We start from the raw sequence: 18,858 nt of genomic DNA on the forward strand, positions 1-18,858 counted from the left end.
CTCATGGGGAGTCAGGGGGGGACATGTGTAGGAAACAGGCCCATCTAGCTCCACAAGGGGAGCTGGCCCCTCACCTGTTTTCAGCCCTGTGCCATCTCTGAGCGGCGAGCAGGGCTTTGAGTGCCCTCTGCTGGCAAGGGGCTCCCCAGCTGGGCCCACAGTTATGGAGTTCAGCTCCTAGCAACCTGGAGGCCTCCCCGTGGTGACAGAGACAGGTAGAGCCAGCTGAAGCCATCATTTCCCTTCCTTGGACCCAGTAAGTCTCCACAGACTCCCAGAGGGGACAGTGGCATGCTCACCCCTAACAGGGGCTGGGGCCTCCCTGGGATCCCAGAAGATGGAGACAGGTACGTCCGCATTCTTGGCTTGCAACGCTTGGAAGTGGGAATCCAGGGACAGTAACAGACACCTTAGTGGTGCAGGGAGGCTCTTCAGAAAGGACAGGAGATGCCCAGGTCGCTAGTGCTGGGTTCAGATGGTGGGTCAGATGCCCACAGAGTTTGGGGGCTGAGGCGGAGGGTGGCGTGCCAGGAGTCTTAGAGAGATTCTCATCCTGTCAGAAACCCTCCAACAGGGAGTGTCTCGCTCGGCACTCTGGGGGATGTCGGAGGCAGAGAGGTCACTTGGGGGGATTGATCCAGATGGGTAGTAGATGGTCTCAGAGACGGAATCCGGCCGGCCCTGGGAGCTCACCTGCAGCAAGGTGCTTCGACTCCCAGTCTCTGAGAGGGGCCTGACTCCCCCCCTGAGGGCATGTGTTCTGACACCAGGGTGGCCTCCCCCTACCTCCAAGTGAGCAGGTGACAAGGCTGGCCCAGAGCTGGCCCAGGGCATCTCAGGAGACTTTGTCCATCTTCTCACTGGGCTTGGGCTGCCCACCCCGGGGCAGCTGGACAGTGGCAGGTGAAAGAGCTTGTTTCTCATCTCTCCAAGCTGCGGGCACTTCCGCTGCTGTCCCCACCCCTGCTAAGAGCTCCAAACTATTCCAGCTCAAGCCCAAATCTCCTCAAGTGATGCCTATTGAAGAATTCCAAGGTAAGAGAAGGCCTGGGGCTGGACCAGCCCTCCCCCCACATCTCTTCCCCACCTCCACTGGAAAAAAAGGGTGCAGGACAGGACCACTGGCGTCCTGCTCAGAAAACCCTCCTAGAGTAGCTGGGTCAAGGTTAAACTGCGCCTCTCTGCCCTCCGGCCCTCCGGCCCCACGGGAGCTGGAGACAAGTATGAGTCAGAAGCCAACTGGGCACAGTGGGCAGGCCCACGGCAGCAGAGTTGCTGCCAGAAATAGCCTGTCCTGACTCCCTTGGGAGCTGTGGCCCAGGGGCTCGCTTGGTTGAAGAAGAATCTGGGCCACTCTGGTCACTGGCGCTGCTCTTCAGGACACTTGGAAGATGCCCTTCCTCCTTCTGAAGTGATGAGGTGAAGGGGTGGTCCAGGAGGCCCATGGGTGGAGAGGCCCCCATCTCTCATAGGCTGCTTCTCCAGCGTCTCTCACACCCTGTGGAGTCCACCTGGGACCCTTGCCCCAGGTGGCCACGATTTTGGCAAAGCCACTGGGCAGGAGTCAGCCTAAGAACCACATGAAGGGGCTGGCGGCGGCCCCGTGATGGCACTGGGGTGGCTCTTCTCCAGGATCAGCGAGCATCAGAAGCCCTCTGGGACCAGGAGGGATCAGGGAGATGCCTAGGGCCCTGCAAAACCTGCCCTCTGATGCCAATCAAAACCATGAAAAGCTCAGACTAATCACAAAGGGTCGGTCCTGTAGGGACAGGGACAGGTGGTTTTCTCCCAACCCTCTTCCAAAGCAGCACGGGAAAGAAGCTCCTGGCTCATTCCCTCTCGTCCAGCATCTGTGCATGCATTCAGCCATCCGCGGAGCCCTGGCCACGTGATGGCCAGCCAGGAACTCGGGCACTGCCTCCCCTGAGCTCACAGCCTGGCAGCACCACCCTGTCCTCCATGCATGAATCAGTTTCTAGTCACCCTGGTGTGCGGGCACCCTTCGAGAGCACTTTGCCCTGGCAGCTGGCCAGGTGGTAGCAGGTGCTGCCCATGCCCTTCCTGGTCCCTGACCACAGGACTGCATGGGTCCTGCTGGCTTTGAGCTAGAAGGCCTGGCTCTTTCCAAATGCCACACCAGTGTCTGAGGCCTGGGGCACCTTCTGGGTCCTCTTCCAAAGATGCCTCCCTCCCTCCCCTCATGTCCTGGGGTGGGTCCTTCCTGCCCCATGCCTCAGTTTCCTCAGATGCTCACTGACCGTGGGTGTCTCTCCCGCTTGGCCGGCCCAGACTGTGAGTGCTACGGCCATTCCAACCGCTGCAGCTACATCGACTTCCTGAACGTGGTGACCTGTGTCAGCTGCAAGCACAACACCAGGGGCCAGCACTGCCAGCACTGCCGCCTGGGCTACTACCGCAACGGCTCGGCTGAGCTGGACGACGAGAACGTCTGCATCGGTAAGGTGCAGGCCGCAGGCAGCCAGGGCAGGGCTGGGCGGAGGCCCTGGGTGAAACCACCTGGGTGGTGCAGAAATCCCAACCCAGGGCCCCCTCCAGTAGGTGCCTCTAGGGACAGATGCCTGCAGAGCTGCTCTGCTAGCGACCACCCGTAGCTTCTTCCCTGGAGATGTAGAGCCTCTAGCTAGAGGCGAAGGCTGGGTTCTAGAGCTGGCCTTGCTGTGTGCTTTTGGGCCAGTCCTTTGCCCTCTCTGACTCCACACTGTAAGATCGGGAGGTGATCAGGTTAAAGGCTTTCAACCTCTTCTATTGCTGAAGCGTCTCCTTCAAATGCTTCATAAGCAGAGGCCCAGCTCACACCAGCTGCCCTGTGGGCCCTGCTTGGCTTTCTCAACACTCTACTCCAAGACGGGTTTGGGGTAGAGGAAAAGAAAATGCACGGAGGCCTTGGGCCCACACAGGGGACAGACCATCCCAGAGAGCCAAACCCATAACACCCAACCAACACACCCTGTAAGCCTAGGGAGGGGAGCCCGGGCTGCCCGCCACCTGTGTGCAGCAGAGACCAGGTCTCAGCTTCAGAGGCTGTCCCCACTGCCAGCCAGCCAGGGGGCCCCACTGCGCACCCCGGCAGGCTGCCCTGGCTGTGCAGAGGGGGGGCTGCTGTGAGGCTGGAGCTGTGGCCTGAACCAAGGCAGCAGCCTTCAGGTAACTCCATCTCCTCTGAGTGATGGAAACGGAATCCTGCTGCCAGTGCTACATCGGGCCAGTCAGATTAGAGGTGCCCCCTTCTCTCCCTGTCTCTATCTCCAATCCCGGTAAGAGCACTGGCTTCCACGACTGGGAGATGGAGGGATTCGACCCCTCCACCATCCTGCTGGGCAGAAGGAGGGCAGCCCTGTGGAGGGGTCACCCCTCATACCCACACTCCACAGCCTCCTAGACAGATGCTTGGTGGCCTGCCACCTGTCAGACTCATAGCTCTTCAGGGCTGCAAAGAATGAGTACCCCTCCAGTTGTCCAGAGAGGGGAAGGGACTAGCCCGAGCCACACAGCGCCAGGGCCAGGCGAGGAAGATGGAGTCTTCCCTTGAGATCTAGACTTTCCAGGCAGTCTCCACCTGCTGTCCAGACGCGGGCTCCAGCAGACAGGGAGACCCGGCTGGGAGAGGTGGGAAGCCCGGTGGGATGCGGTCCCCGCGGATGGCACCCACGGTCACCCTGACGGCGCGCCCATGCACATGTCCTCCCAGAATGTAACTGCAACCAGATCGGCTCCGTGCACGACCGGTGCAACGAGACGGGCTTCTGCGAGTGCCGCGAGGGCGCGGTGGGGCCCAAGTGCGACGACTGCCTCCCCACGCACTACTGGCGCCAGGGCTGCTACCGTGAGTGCGGAGTGCGCGCCCGCCCGGATGGGCGGGGCGGGGTGGGAGGGACCCCCCCTGTGGGCGGGGCCTAATGTGTTAGTGGGCAGGGTCCTTCCCCGGTGGAAACCTCTAGGGAGACCGAGCTGGGGTGGAGAGCCCAGGGGTGAGTGGGCGTTAGCCGAGGGTGGAAGAGCGTGGCAGGGCTCTGGAGGCGAGGCGGCAGGTGCGCCTGAAGAACTGCGCCGAGGCCCGAGCCGGAGCGGAGCAGGGGGAGCGGCAGCCAGAGGCAGACGGGGCCAGGTCTTGCCGGGCGTCGTTACCAACCAAGCAGGGGCGTTTTGCACCAAGTACGCCCTGAGCCTCACGTGCCCTGGTCCAGGCCGTGCCCCAAGGGTTCCCCTATGCCCGTCACAGAAGCTCCAACATGGGGGGTGGACCAGCCACCAGCCGCGTCAACTGCCCCCTCCGCCCCGCAGCCAACGTGTGCGACGACGACCAGCTGCTCTGCCAGAACGGCGGCACCTGCCTGCAGAACCAGCGCTGCGCCTGCCCGCGCGGCTACACTGGTGTGCGCTGCGAGCAGCCGCGCTGCGACCTCGCCGACGACGACGGCGGCCTGGACTGCGACCGCGCGCCCGGGGCCGCCCCGCGTCCCGCCACCCTGCTCGGCTGCCTGCTGCTGCTAGGGCTGGCCGCCCGCCTGGGCTGCTGAGCTCTGCCCGGGGACCCGCGGCCGGGGAGGGTGGACCGCGCGCTCTGCGCCATGCGCCCCGCGCTTCGCGTCCGGGGATCCTAGGCGTCCAAGGCCGGGCGGCGACAAGGGTGCGGCCGAGCTGCTCCCAGGTGCTACTCAGCAGAGTCCTCCCGCCCTCCCGCTCCCGCCTCGCGGCACCGCGCCGCCCGGCACTGCCCTCCCTTCGCAGCTGGGGCGCTGTGGGGTCCTGCCCCTGCAGCCTGCGATTTGGGTTTTAGTTTTTCTTTTATATTACCTGCCGCCTCTTTATTTTATTTTTCTTAATTTCTCTTTCTTTTCACTTTTCTTTTCCTTTGCTGTCCGTGAGACAGGGGGCCGGGAGAAACGCTGCTCGCCCCAACACCCCCAGATCCCGCCCCGACCTCACATACACGCAGGACTGTTGCACACACCCCTGCGCCCGCCCTGGCTTACACCAGCCAGCGGCCCCGGAACTCCAGTTGCCTACCACTCTAGTCGCTGACTCGATTCTCTTTTATATTCTTTATTTTCCTTTGCAACCCACCAGACCCCGAGCCCCACAGCGGCCTGGTGACCAAGGAACTCACCATCTGGGGTTGGGGGTAGAAAGAAGGGTTGGGAGGGGTGGAAACTTGGTTTTGTAGAGAACTATTTTTTGTTTGTATTAACTGTCCCCTGTAAGGAGGGACTGGGTGGAAGCTGGTCACCGTGGGTGGCTGATGGTGTATAACCGAACAGAGTAAAGAGTGCTCACTGCTGCCTCCCAGGCCTTTCTTTCTGTGTTGATGGATACCCCAGTAAGTTTGGGGCTTATGGAGGAACCCACAAAATAGCCTTTAAGAAATGATCTCCCTATCAGGGCCACCACTTCCCAGATGGTCCCGTGAGGTTGACAGGCAGCCCTCTCGGCAGGCTCCCCAGGCAGGGCGATTTCCCCTGGCCAGGCTGCTAAAGACTACAAGTTAGGAGCTTCCCCAGACTGAGAGGTTGTCCCCCATCCACACACACCCCACCCCACCTCCCACCCTGGCCAAACGAGAGCATCTTGGCATTTTGCTACAGGAGCCAGAGGAAGTGGCCCACAGTGAATTCTCGAAGGCCGAATCTAATGCTCTGATCTGTAATCTGTCTCTACAGCTGTCCAGCATGGGCGTGGCATCTCAGCCCTGTTGGACCCCAGGCCTCAAGTCCAATATCAAGTCACAGCCCCCCACCCCCACACAAACCACACTGCTACCTTGGCCATGGCCTGCCTGGCCAGAGCCCTTTTGCTGGTCAGAGAAACCAGAGATTCGCCCTGCAGAGATACACCTCAGGCCATCCACTTCTTCCCCTTACCTTCAGAGGACCAGGGAGGGTGGCAGAGGGGAGAGGGAAGTGAGTCTTGAGAGGAAGCCACCTAGAATTCAGGGTTTAACTCAGGTACTTTGCTATCTGAGGACCCAAAGGTCTCTGCAGCCACTCAGCACTCCAGCTTTGGGGGGTCACCATCCCCACTGCCTGCCCTCGCTTCTCAAGGCTTCTCCTACTACCTGTTTACGTCTGAGTAGCACCATGGCCCCATCTGGGTTCCTAATTGCTCTCACTATTCCTGCTGGTCACCCCTTATTCTGGCTTCTGCTAGCTGCGTCTGCTCTTTCCAGGCTGGGAAACAGACCTGGATCCTTTGCTCAGGTTCCTGGAGTGAAACTAAGACTGAGCTGAAAGAACTTGGCCTTGGGAATAATAAGAGATTACACCTGGAAAAGGCAGAGCATCTAGGATGGGTATTAAATATGACTTGAGGCCCAATGCTGCCCTCTGCTGGCCGCTCTCCACTGCATTCACATCACCAGGCTGCCTGTCAGCTCCCAGCCCCAAGGAAGTGCCTTCTGTCAGTTCCCCTGCAGGTCTCCAGGCTCCAACTCATCTTCAGAGAACCCCAATTAGAGGGACCAAAGTGCCCAGGTAAAAATAAAACACATATGTGGGGCTACTTGTGGGCCAGAGTGGTCATGCAACACAATTCTGGCCAACAAAGTATAAACAGGAGTGATGGATGGTGCTTCCAGAAAGTTCCTCTTCCCCACTCCCACAAAGCCTCAGTTGGACCCATGTTGGGCCCTGGCTCTCTCTTCTCTCCCTCCCTGGCTCTGTTCAGGCTGGGGGTGGGATGGGCAGAGGCAGGAGCCCTCTGGCAACATTGATATGAGCACATCTCCCTCTGGATGGTGGAGCCCAGAACTTGCCTCTGAAGATCTAGCAGAGCCGAAGACATCAACTGTGCTGCTGCCCCATTCTTCAGATTGTGTGAGAAAAAATAAAAAATAAACCTTGATGTGATGCAAACTTTGGAAATGAGGTTTTCTGTCCTGTGCAGATTCACCAATTCCTAAATCTCAGGCCCTCCCTGCTTGACATCCAGGCCCGAGTCTCCAGGCCAGAGACTAAAACCCACCCCTGCTGCAAGGCCCTGCCCCTCAAGTCCAAACACAGGCGACAGCTGTCTAGAACAGGGCCTGCTGCTGCTTTCAAGGAGAAGGGGGCAGCTGGCCCAAATCATCTTCCTTCTAGTTGCCAGGAAATTAGATATGGAAGAAGGGGACATCAGTTAGAGCCACACAGCAGGGGCAATCCCACCAGAGCAGAGTGCCGAGGAGGCCGTGGCGCAGGACCTGTAGAGGGCGCTATTCTCAGAAAGTCGTGAGGGAGGGGAGCTAGGAGAGGGCCGGGGAAGGAGTGGTCAGCGTCCCTGGAGCCAGGCTTTGTTCCAGTAAAGGGGCAGTGTGTGCACGCTAAATTAGAGTGGCAGCCCCAGACCCAGGGGACCCAGCTGGCCCTGACCTCTGGGCCTGACGCACAAGGACAGCGGGTGGGGTCTGGGGGTCTGGAGAATGAATGCCACTGCAGCAGGGCGGTGGTCTTAAGGCAGGGGGTACTTCCCGTCTGTTAGGCTAATGGGGCGGGGTGGGCAACAGCTCCTTCCGCAAAGCTCCTGGGGTCCAGCAGGAGAGGGCCCCCATGGGCACCTACCCACCCTCCCTGACCTCCCACCACTGGGATCTGCTGTGTCAGCATCCTTGGGACCAGTCTTTGCTCCCGGGGGACGCGGCTCGAAGGTCGGGCCCTGACCTTGGCCGGAAGGTGGAAGGAAAGCTGCCAGTGGCCATTTGGAAAACTCTGACATCCTCCAGACTGCGGGGAGAAGGAGAGGACAAGGTCATTGGAACCAGAGTCGGAGCCCCGCCCCTTTCCTAAGGCGCTCCCTCCTCCCCCAGCTCCGGTTTTGACGCCTGGTTCTGAGCGGTACCTGAGCAGAACCGAAGCTCCCACTTCACAGCTGGGGTAGTGCGTGCCTCTTGTCCTAACCCTGCCCTCACCGAGGCACCATCGTCGTTCAGGACTGGACCATGCCGAGGGCGGGTGGGTGGGGCCTGCCCTGTACACCGGGGATGTTTAACAGCACCTCTGACTTCAGCGCGGCTACTAGATGCCAGTAGCACCCCTTCCTCCCTTCTGGCAGCCAGCGGTGTCTCCAGAGCTGGGTGCAAAATCGCCCCAAGCTGAGACTCACGACTTTAGGAGGAAAGGCTGCTGTGCCCATTTTACAGAGAGGTAAGTAGAGGCTAAGAGAGGGGCAGTAACTGGCCTGAAGTTGCTAAGGAGCAGGGGCAGGGCTGCACTCAGGGCTGCCTGAGCTGGTAACCCCCAGGCAGGCATCCACCCTTGCCCTGCTCTGCCCTGCCCTGCCCTCGCTGCCCTCCTTCCTCTTCCTCACCTGCAGCCAGGGCAGGCTAAGCCAGGAGCCCTATCCTGGCTTCCTCAGGAAGCTCTGCTGGGAGGGCCGACTCCCCTACCACCCCCTAAACTCCATACCTGCCTTCCTCACAGCCAGGAGGTAGTGTGGGTGCCTGGGAAGCAGGCCGCTGGTGTCTCAGGGCAGGCCTGGGTGGCTGGGGCTCAAGGGGGTTCCCCTGCCCTCGCTGCCCTCCCTGCCCTTCCCAGCCCACCTTGGGTGGGGAGAGTTAAGGGAAGACGCTTCTGGGGGAAAAGCTTCACTTATTTATTTATTTTTTCCTTTTTAAAACATAAATCACAACTTGTAGGGAAGCCAGAAAATAGGAAAATGAGCTAGCAATAATTTTTAAATTAAAATTATCCACAACCTCCATCCAGAGCTAATAACTGTTAATAATGTTTTCAGATAGATATTTCTAGTATTTTTCCATAAAATAAACCCACACACAGATATTACCCCTGCCTCAGTGTTTGTTAAGTTCACGTGCTCAGGTTCAACATTTCCTTTTTGGTTTTTGGTTTATTTTATGAGATGGGTCTCGCTCTGTTGTCCAGGCTGACCTTGAACTCATGGGCTTGAGTAGTGGACCTCCCAGGCAGCTGGGACTACAGGCGTGAACCACCACATCCAGCTCTTTTTATTTTTAAAATTTTTGGAGGGATACAGTGTGATGTTTTGATACATGTATGTAATGTACAATGATCAAATCAGGGTGATTAGGGCTGGGGCGGGGCTCCATGGCAGAGCACTTGCCTAGCATGTGGGAGGCACTGGGTTCCATCCTCAGAACCACATAAAAATAAGTAAATAAAATTTAAGAAATCAGGGTGATTAGCATACCTATTACCTCAAACATTTATTATCTCCTTGTGCAAGGAACAAAGTTATCCCTTGGAGCTATTTTGAAATACAGGAGAGATTTCTAACCACGGTGAGTCGCCTACCACACTAGAGGACAGGGCGCTCTCTCCTCCCATCCACCCTGGGAAGGCTGCCGGCGCGGCTCTGGGGTACACCAGTGCGGATTCAAACCTGTCTGGCTGGGGATCTTCATGACCAGCACCAAAACCCAACTCCAGGGATTTAAGCAGCAAAAGAGATTGTTTAGAGGTTCCTGGGACCCATGGACACATGCCAGGAGAGCCAGACATGACTCAGAAGCCACAAAGCTGGGAACCACAGCCAGCATCCTCCCCTGGCAGAGCCGAGAGATGGAGCCCAGGGTTGCCCTGGGCGCCTCTGTCCGGGCCCCTCTGTCTGGGCCCCACCAGGCTTCCACTGCACTCCATTCCCACTCCCTTGAGGGAGGTGGAATGTCTTTCCCCAACTAGAGGAAGGCCACGAAGAAAGAAGCCCTGGCCACCGCTGAGTGGGTGTTGCCTGTGCGCCCTTCTGCCCCGACAGGACCTGTGTCTGGGTTCCTGGTGGCAGGGCAGGGCAGGCCGGAGGCTGGAAGCCTGCAGACAGCCAGTGGGTGACCTGCAGCCACAGTGCTCCAGGTGGCTTGTAGCCAGAGGATGCTCTGTGGCTGATGGAGTAGGTGGCCCTGGGGACCCAGCCAGGAAGAGGCGGGAGAGGCTGGAGGCCTGGGTGCTGGTGTCTTAGACAGCTGCCCGGTGCCCACGTGGTGGCTCCAAGGGAGGGATGATTCCAAAGACAGAGATGGCCACAAAGGGCACCGGGTCTGGAGCCCGGCCAGCGTTCCAAGCTGTCTGGCACCACCTTGCACTGGCTGGGTGACCCTGAGCAAGTCTCTCAGTGTCTCTGCCTGCGAATTCTCAACAGTAAAATGTGTGCCCCTGTCCCAGGGCTGTTTTGAGCAGTAAGTGAGTCACACGTGGAGTGCTCAGGGCGGCGCCTGGCACACGGGTGGTCTCCACTCATGCCAATGCCAGTAGAGCTCCTCCTTCCTCCCTCTCCAACACCCGCCAAGGGCGGCAGCCACACTCCCTCGCTCCTCCCCCTCCCTTTCCTCATTCACGTGAACTTGAGGACCAAACCGCCAGGCCCAGGCAGCACAGCCCCTGCCCCGAGCCCAGCCCTGGGGCTGGCAAGGTCACGCTCCCCACCCCACCTACCTTCCTCCAGGCAGGGCCCAAATGCCCCAGCTGTGGTACCAAGAAGGACCAGAAGTCTTGGCAAGCCCCGCCCAGCCCCTCCAGGGCCCCGCCCACCCTCTCGCTCCTCCAAGGCCCCGCCCAGGCCCTCCTGGCTCCTCCAATGCACAACCCCCCCCCCCCCCCCCCCCCCCGCCCAGGCTCACCCCACCTCCCCAACCCCTCTCCAAGGCCCGCCCAGCCCCCTTCTCCTCCCAAACCGTGCCTCCCCTCCAGCTCCTGCCCTTGAGGTGAGAGTGGGGAGACTGGCAGGACTGGAGTGGGGACCAGAAAACACAGGTCCTGGGAGAGGAGGTCCTGGTGCCCTGCCAGCAGGTGCAAGGGCTGTGCTGAGCTCCCGCCCAGGAAAGCCATGGCAGCTCCTCCCAGGCCACCAGCTCTTCTCATCTCAGTGTCACTTTGTGACCACTGTCCCTTCCAGTGCTCCACCCTGACCCAGCAACCCCCAAAGAGGCCTGGAGGGGCTGGCCTGAGGACAGAGGCAGGGCCCTTCCTGAGAGGCCTTGAGAGCTGAGGAACCCGGAGCCTAGGGGGGCAGTGGGGCTGGCCCCTAAGTGGGTGTGGAGGGAGTCCTGGGCAGCCCAGCTGGTTGCAAGGTGTGGGGGCAGGGGGCCGTGGACTTGGGCAGCACCTTGGCCTGGAGGCAGCCATGAGCTGGGGGGACCGGGTTCTCTGCTCCCACATTTCTGGAGCTGGGGAGGGCACAGATGAGACCGGGTCTAACATCTGAGGTCCTCCAACCAATCTGCCACAGGCAATCCCCGCGACCTGCACTCAAGTGACCCTCCCTGGACTGCTCCAGACACAGCCAGCATGTGATGGGCTGAGTCTCCCCAGGTCCTGGGCAGTCTAGAAGGGGTGCAGGCTCTGGTGGGCATGCCATTGGGCCCAAGTAGGAGCAATAACATCTGTAGTATTAGGGTAGGGCCGGTGGGAGGCCAGGGTTCGGTGGGGCAGGGAAGAAAGGAGGGAGGGGGCCTCTACTGCTTGGTGCCAAAAGCCTACCCCACCCCTCCCAGGCCCCCTGATCCCCCACCTGACACCCAGGAACTGGACTGGGAGCTGCCCTAATTGTAGCCCTCCTCCCTTGAGTTTTACGAACTGCTAAGAACTTCTAGCAGAGGAGTTGGAATTAGAGGCCTGGAGAAGGGAGGTCTGGGCCCTGATCGTGGCCTCTAAACCCCCTTTTCCATGAAGAGAAGGCAGGACTCTGGGCAGCAAAGCCTGATTCAATGGCTGGGCACCGTGCACACAAGGAGAGCCTTCTGATATCATGAAGTCAGGAGGCCTCCCAGAACAGGAAGGACACTCCCAGAGCCCAGGGCTAGCTGGTGGGGCTCCCATTGCCCTGTTGGAAATCACTGAAGTATAAAAAGAATACCATTGTAATGCCAGATTCCTGGGACCCCAGTAGACCTCCAGGAGCCGAATCCGATGCGATCACACAAGAGTCTTTATTGCAAGCTCGAGCCTGGACTCACAACCGTTCCCGACGCAGCAGTCCCAGGGAGTGAGTCCCGGTCCTTTGTTCAGTGAGATTTTATAGGTTTTGGGGGATACTCTATGCATCACAACATCACACAGCAAATCATTCCACACTGCGGGAAAGTCAAACAACATTGATTAGCACATTCACTGGCGGGAACAAGTTGGGTAGAGGTGATTGGCTAGTACAAGAGGGGGTTCCTTTGAACTGATTGGTTTAGGCCATGAGGGGTGTTCGTGCTGAACGACCTGGTTTCCCAACATGTTATCAACCACCATAAACTACTGGGGGGTCATCTGGCATCCCAGGTATTTTCCCTGTCTCATGCTGATCAGAGGTTGCTAGGGGGTTGCTTTGGGTCTTCACCTAGCCTGACTGAGTCAGGGACACCTGGTGCCACAGATCTCTCCTGTTATGTGCAGACAAACAACTCAGCAGGGTGGCTATCTGCCTAGAAAAGCTCTGTGTGTTTTTCCAAGGACAAGGGTCACACCCCCTTCCTTAGGACAGGCCTTGAGGTAGAAGCTGCTATTCTTTATTTTCAAAAATGGAGTCTCATCAGTTTCTCACCATCAGCAAGGACTGTTACACCACATGAGTTTTCTTCTTAAAGGAAATCGTGTGTTAGGCAGCCTTCCATCCCTGTGATGAAATACCTGAGAAAATCAGTTTAAAAGGAGAAAAAGGTTTATTCTGGCTCATGGTTTTGGAGGTTTCAGTCTGGAATCCCTTGACTCTTGTTTCTGGGCCTGTGGTAAGGCAGGACATCATGGAGGAACATGTGGGAAGACACCTTATGGAGGCCAGGAGCAGAAAGAGAGGAAGGGTTGGGGACAAGATTTCCCCTTTGAGGACACACTTCCAGTGACCCACTTCCTCTGAGGAGGCGTCACCCCTACAGTGTCCTTCCCACCATCAGGGACCAAGCCTTCAACGCAGGTCCCTGGGGCACATTGTAGATCCACCTGTAACACCAGGGATCTGCAGTGATATTTAAGAAGCGCCCACAGGGCGTGGGAAGGGTGTGTGGAAGGAGAGGTACAGGGATGGGAGGGGTAACCCCCATGTACAGCACAGCAGGGAGATGTGACATCCACTGACCCAACCACTCAGAGAGCCAGAGGACAGGGCTCTGAATGCCCCCAGCACAAACGATAAATGTCTGCAGAGACAGATGAGCCAGCCACCCTAATGTGATCCCTGCCCATTATGTCCACGTACTGAAAATGCCACACTGGGCCCCAAGAGTGACGACTGTCACCAAGTGTCAATCAAAATTAATGAACAAGGACTGGGGCTGGGGCTCAGAGGTAGAGCGCTTGCCTAGCATGCACGAGGCACTGGGTTCCATCCTCAGCACCACATAAAAATAAAATCAAGATATTGTGTCCAATAGGAAGGGCAGCAGAATACAATAGACACTAGTATGGCCCTGTGAATACACGTGGCTGTATACCAATGTGATCCTGCAATTTGTACACGTGGAAAAATAAGATTACGTACCCCATTTGAATCAAATATATGATATGCCAAGTTCATTGTAATGTTTTGAGCAACTAATAAAAAAATAAAATCAAGTTAAACCTGAAAAAAAAATATTGTGTCCACCTAAAAAACTAAAAAATAAATATTTTTTTAAAAGTAATAATAAATTTACAAAATGAGCTGGAGGAGAGGTGGGCCGTGGGGAGCCGTTCTTTCTAGAAGAATACCAGCCAAAGAGTTTTAGAATGACACATTCAGGAGAGGGCAGTCTGGTGTGACCACTCATGCAGACAGGTGCTACGGCCACTGGGTCAAGCTGCGGGCACTGTCATGGCGGCAAAGCTCACCCTGCAGTGGCTGGTTAAGGGCCAAGAGGGGAAGCTGCTGAACACCCCCCAACAAGTGACCCAACCCAGCGGCACCAGCAGTGGGAGCAGCAGGTGTGCTTCCTCTCCTGATGTGATGCGGCAGGACATTGCTTATTTATTTTACTTTAAAAGCAAAGAGTTTCACGCAGCTCAGGATTACGGGAGCTGGAAATCCAAGCCTGGGCAGCCGCACTGGTTTGGCCTCTGGTGAGGAAACTTGGGCTGGGTCACCACATGGTGGGTGGCATTGAGGTGGGTACATGGGTGAGGCAGGAAGCCAGAGCCTGCTGAGAATATCTAACCTGACTCTGTGCGGGATGTTTTAGTCAGTGTTTGGCTGCTGTGATGAAAGGACCCGGCCAGCACAATTGTAGGAGGGCTCACTGTTTCAGAGGTCTTAGTCCATAGAAGGCCGGCTCCATTCCTCAGGCTGAACCTCAAGGAGGGAGAGGGTTGGCGGAGGGAAGCAGCTCACTTCAAGGTGATCAATAAGCAGAGAGAGACCCCACTCTCCAGATACAAATATGTACCCCCAAGCCAGGCCCCATTCCCACCTCCTCCAGCCACACCCACCACTTTAGTTACCACTCAGTTAATTCCTGTCCGATTAAATCACTGATTGGGTTGAAACTCTTACAATCCAATCATTTCTCCTTGAACTTTCTTGCATTGTGTCACACGTGAGCTTTTGGGGGACACCTCACATCCACGCCATAACACAAGAGGACAGGCAACTCAAATTTTGAGGCATCTGGTAAAATCAGTGGCCTTTACTCTTCAAAAATGTGTATTTCATAAAAAAGGCCACAAACAACAAAATGAAAAGGGAAGCCAGGCACAGTGGCGCACACCTGTGATCGCAGCGTTCAGGAGGTTGAGGAGGAGGATCCCAAGTTCAAGGCCAGCCTCAGCAACTTAGGGAGACCCTGTCTCAAAATAGAAAAGAAAAAGGGTTGGGGATGGGCTCAGCGGTAGAGCACCCCTGGTTTCACCTTGGTACCAGAAGAAAGGAAGGAAGGAAGCCTAGTGAGCTCTCCCATACAGAGGGACAGACATCTGCATCAAAATTGTTTTTAATGTTTTAATGATGGTGCAAGCCTGTAAACCTGTGGCTCAGGAGGCTAAGACAGGAGAATTGCAAGTTCAAAGCCAGCCTCACCAACTTTGAGGCGCTAAGCAACTCAGTGAGACCCTGTCTCTAAATAAAATACAAATAGGACTGGGGATGTCACTCAGTGGTCGAGTGCCCCTGGGTTCAATCCCCGCAGCAATAAAAGACATTTTAGGACAAATGCAGAAATTTGAATATGCCTGGCAGATAACATTATTTACGGCCAGATTTCGATGTGGTGATGCCATTGTGGAAATGCATGCTGAAATATTGAGGGTATTGTGACATCATCCACACTTTCAAACTGCTCAGTGAAACTCAGGGCACGGAGAAGAGGGTGGGTGAATGGAGAAAGAGCACGCTGAGGTCAGACAGCAGGATTGGCGCTGGGTGTGGCTCAGTGGTGGGCACATTCCTGACATACAGGGGCACTCTCCCACAGAGGCACACCATCAGTCCTTTAATTTTTTATTTTGAGACAGGGTCTTGCTAAGTTGCTGAGGCTGGCCTCGAACTTGCAATTCTCCTGTCTCAGCCTCCTGAGCATTGGGATTACAGGTGTGCACCACTGTGCCCAGCTTCAAATTTTCTTTACATTAAAATTTTTTTCTACTAAAAAGTTGTATAAAAATAAAAAAAAATAAAATATAGGCTAGTTAACCAACTACAGCTAGAACAATGTATTTTATTTATAAGAAGTAGGGAGTAAAATTATGTCCCTTCCTCAAACCTTACACAAAAATAAATTCATATGGTTAAGGACATAAATGGGAAAAGTGGGTTTTTGAAGCTTTTAGGAGACTGATCAATTCAACAACATTAAAATAGAACCCTCTGAACAACCAAAGACATAGTAAAAAAGCAGGAAGCACAGACTGAGGCAAAATATTGGGAATGGATTTGACAGGAAAAGGATCAACACTGAAGATATATTAAGAATTTGTAAAAACTCAGTGAAAAAGACAAATAGTCCAAGAAAAAGTGAGCCAAGGATGAGGGCAGGCAACTCCTAGAAGAGGCCCGTGAGTGGCCCACGAAAACCCGGACCTAAAAGGCCAGGCCTGGACGGTCCAGCAGAGCCAAGGTGCAGAACTGGGTTCTGCCTAAGGGAGGTGAGGGGCTGGCAGGCAGCAGGCAGGGGGGGCAGTGACCAGGGCCAGCTTCCTGGGGAGGCCTCCTGAGAGGAAGCTTCTGGAAGTGTAAAGAACATTCCAGAGGGCCAGGGCCCTTGGAGAGTAGGGGAGGTCTGGGAATGGCCTCCAGGGCCTGTGTGGGGTGTTCTCTGTGATAAACAAGGGCTACAGGGTGAGCCCTGGTGGGGCCTGGGAGAGGGTAGGTTTGAGGTCAGGCAGGTTGGCGGTGATGGAGGGTGGGGATTCTGTAGCCCTGCAGGAGCTGTTGGCTCTGGATGCCAGACGGTGTGTGGATAGGGTCTCTGCCTCCAGCCCTTTGAGGATGAACTTTGCGGGGTCACTTCTCACTGGGGAGAGGTTTAGGTCTGCACACCCTAGCCAGGAGGGCAGCTCTCCCCAGGTGCCTGCTCTCTCCTGGGGATTTGGCCAAGAGGCTGGACAGGTGCAGTTCCCATCACAGCCACCGGGGTCGGTGTGCGTGTTCCTTTGCACAAGCCCCAGGTTCTCAAGGCAAGAGGGGCCTGACATTCAGCTCACCACTGCTGGCCAACGGGCCGCGGGCTGTCCGCCTTCCGAAGTGGTCAAGGGGAGGACCCGGCAGCAGGCGCCTGGCCAGCCAGAGACCCACAGATGAATGTGTCCAAAGCCCTAGTCCTCCCCATTGCTCTCCTGGACGAAGAGCCAAGGAGCCCAAAGGGGGAGTTCTTAAGGGTCAATATCCATTGAAGTATTAATGAACTAGAAGGAGCACTCAGTGCAGCTCCTGAACGCCGGGTCTGTGCAGCAGCGGGAGTCGACGTCCTCTGGGGCTTCCTCCGCTGTCTGCACCACGCAGGCTGCTGGGACGCAGGTGCACCCTGTGCGCAGGCCTGCAAGCCCGCGGGGCTCCAAGGCCCCGAGCGGTCGGCGGATTCCGCGTGCACGCGCTCATCTCCTCCTGTAAGCAGTGTGACTGTTGCCAGCAACCAGGTTCCTTTGTCTTTCTCCTCCTGAAAAGTGGCAGGAGTTCTTGTGCTCTAAGGGGTCCTTGGTCAAAAGCGTTTGAGAGCCACCCACGTAGAGCGGTGGCTTGCACACGGCTCCCCCGAGACCTCACTCCCTGTTCCTCGGTGCTTCATCGTCGCCCACAACTGCCAGGGTGTCTCCCAAAGGAAACGCCCCTGCACTGCTCTGCTCCTCCTCTGTTCCTCTGGCTGCACCTCTGCCCCGCAATGGGCAAGCTGGACCAGCAGCTGTCTAGGTCCCGGGAGATCCTGACCTGGGGGCGCAGATCCCCAAGCAGAGGGAAGACCCGGCCAAAGGCGCCGCCCTGGCAGAGCCGGCCGCACCTGGCCTCAAGGGGCGCCCTTGGCCCCAGCGTCTGGACACCCGCGGTGCGCGGGGCACAGGACCATGGGCTGGAGTCCCGGCCAGTGCCCAGAAGGCTGGGCAAGGACCGTCGCCGCCTCCGAGCTCGCCCCTGCAGGGTAGACGGCTGAACACCGCTTCCTGCGCAGCTGCCCCTCAGGCCATCAACAAGCCCTTTCCTGAGCCCCCACTGTGTCCCAGCCCTGGGGGCCCAAGGTACAGGAAAGGAGAAAGGAAGTCAGGGGTGTACTCAGAGTTGGGCAGATCTGGGGCACCTGGTGAGGAAGAGGTGTTACACTGAACCCAAGATAGGTGTGTGCCCGCTAGCGCCCCCCAAGGGACGCTACTCCAGGACATATCCTAGCTGGGACCTTGAGTGGTCCTCAATGCCCACCGGGAGAAATCCAATTATCACATGGCAGAATGGAGATTTGCCAACTCTGTCAGGTTTGGGGGTCTTTTTAAAAAGACACATTGGCTAAATAACTGGTGTGTTTTCATTGAAATTACTATTATAAATGCAATTGGCCTTCATTGTGAAATAATGGAATGTGAAAAAAATTGCATACAAATTATCACTTAGAATAGGTGGAACACAGGATTTTTAGGGGGTGGAACCAACTCTGATGCTGTAATGGTGGAAACATGCCATTAGCCATTTGTCCCAAACCACAGGAGGCCCAACACCATGGATCTACATGACTTACTCCACCGGAGATGCAGTTAACCCACCTCATGGACTTCGGACTTTGGATGACTAAGACACAGTTCATCCACAGGAATAAATGGATCACCTGGGAGTAGGGGAGTGATTGCCAAGGTGATTGGTGATTATCAGAGAGGTGTAAAAACAGCTGTTATAATCATGCGAAGGTAGAACCTCTTGAGACAAAAGAGAGAAGTTCTCAGCAAACAGAAGGCGTAAAAAAGAACAAAGTAGAAATTTTCAAAAATTCAATATTTCAAGTAGAATTTCACTGGGTAGGTTCAATTGTAGAAAGATTCAATGAACTTGAAGATCAAGAGAAAATTGCCCAATTTGTAAACAAACAAACAAACAAACAAAAATGAGATAATATCAGAAGGTCCTAGGAGAATCAGGAAATCGATGAACAACAAATTTGAAGAAATAACAGACGTGAAGACGATGGTATTTAAAGTGAATTTCTAGGGGTGGGGCTATGACTCAGTGGTAGAGCGCTCACCTAGCATACTCGGGGCACTGGGTTCGATCCTCAGCACCACATAAATGTAAAGTAAAGATATTGTGTCCACCTAAAAACTAGAAAATAAAAATTTTTTAAAAAAGAGAATTTCTAACCAGCTCTCACTGTTGTGGTGTAAGCTAATCAATAAAATCAGTAAGAGTTTAAGTTATAGGTTATAGTTTTGAACAATTGTATTCGCTTGATCATATAGACATAAGGCTTCTAGATATCAGTAGTAAAAGGATGAGTCAATGAGAGAACTGCAAGCATCAAATAAGTTACCA

General features: G+C 55.9%; 1 protein-coding gene across 1 annotated transcript in view; it reads left to right on the forward strand.

The window, feature by feature from the left end:
- The window catches only part of Ntng2 (netrin G2), a 58,798-nt gene extending 54,260 nt beyond the window's left edge, over positions 1–4,538 (forward strand). Inside the window, exons 7-10 of the mRNA XM_027945605.2 lie at positions 934–1,035; positions 2,290–2,457; positions 3,710–3,844; positions 4,303–4,538. Coding sequence (XP_027801406.2) covers positions 934–1,035; positions 2,290–2,457; positions 3,710–3,844; positions 4,303–4,538 — 641 coding nt within the window. The remainder of the gene's footprint in view (positions 1–933; positions 1,036–2,289; positions 2,458–3,709; positions 3,845–4,302) is intronic.
- Positions 4,539–18,858: the final 14,320 nt, after the last annotated feature.

This window comes from Marmota flaviventris, chromosome 13, assembly GCF_047511675.1.
Source record: "Marmota flaviventris isolate mMarFla1 chromosome 13, mMarFla1.hap1, whole genome shotgun sequence".
NCBI classification, from domain to species: Eukaryota; Metazoa; Chordata; class Mammalia; order Rodentia; family Sciuridae; genus Marmota; species Marmota flaviventris.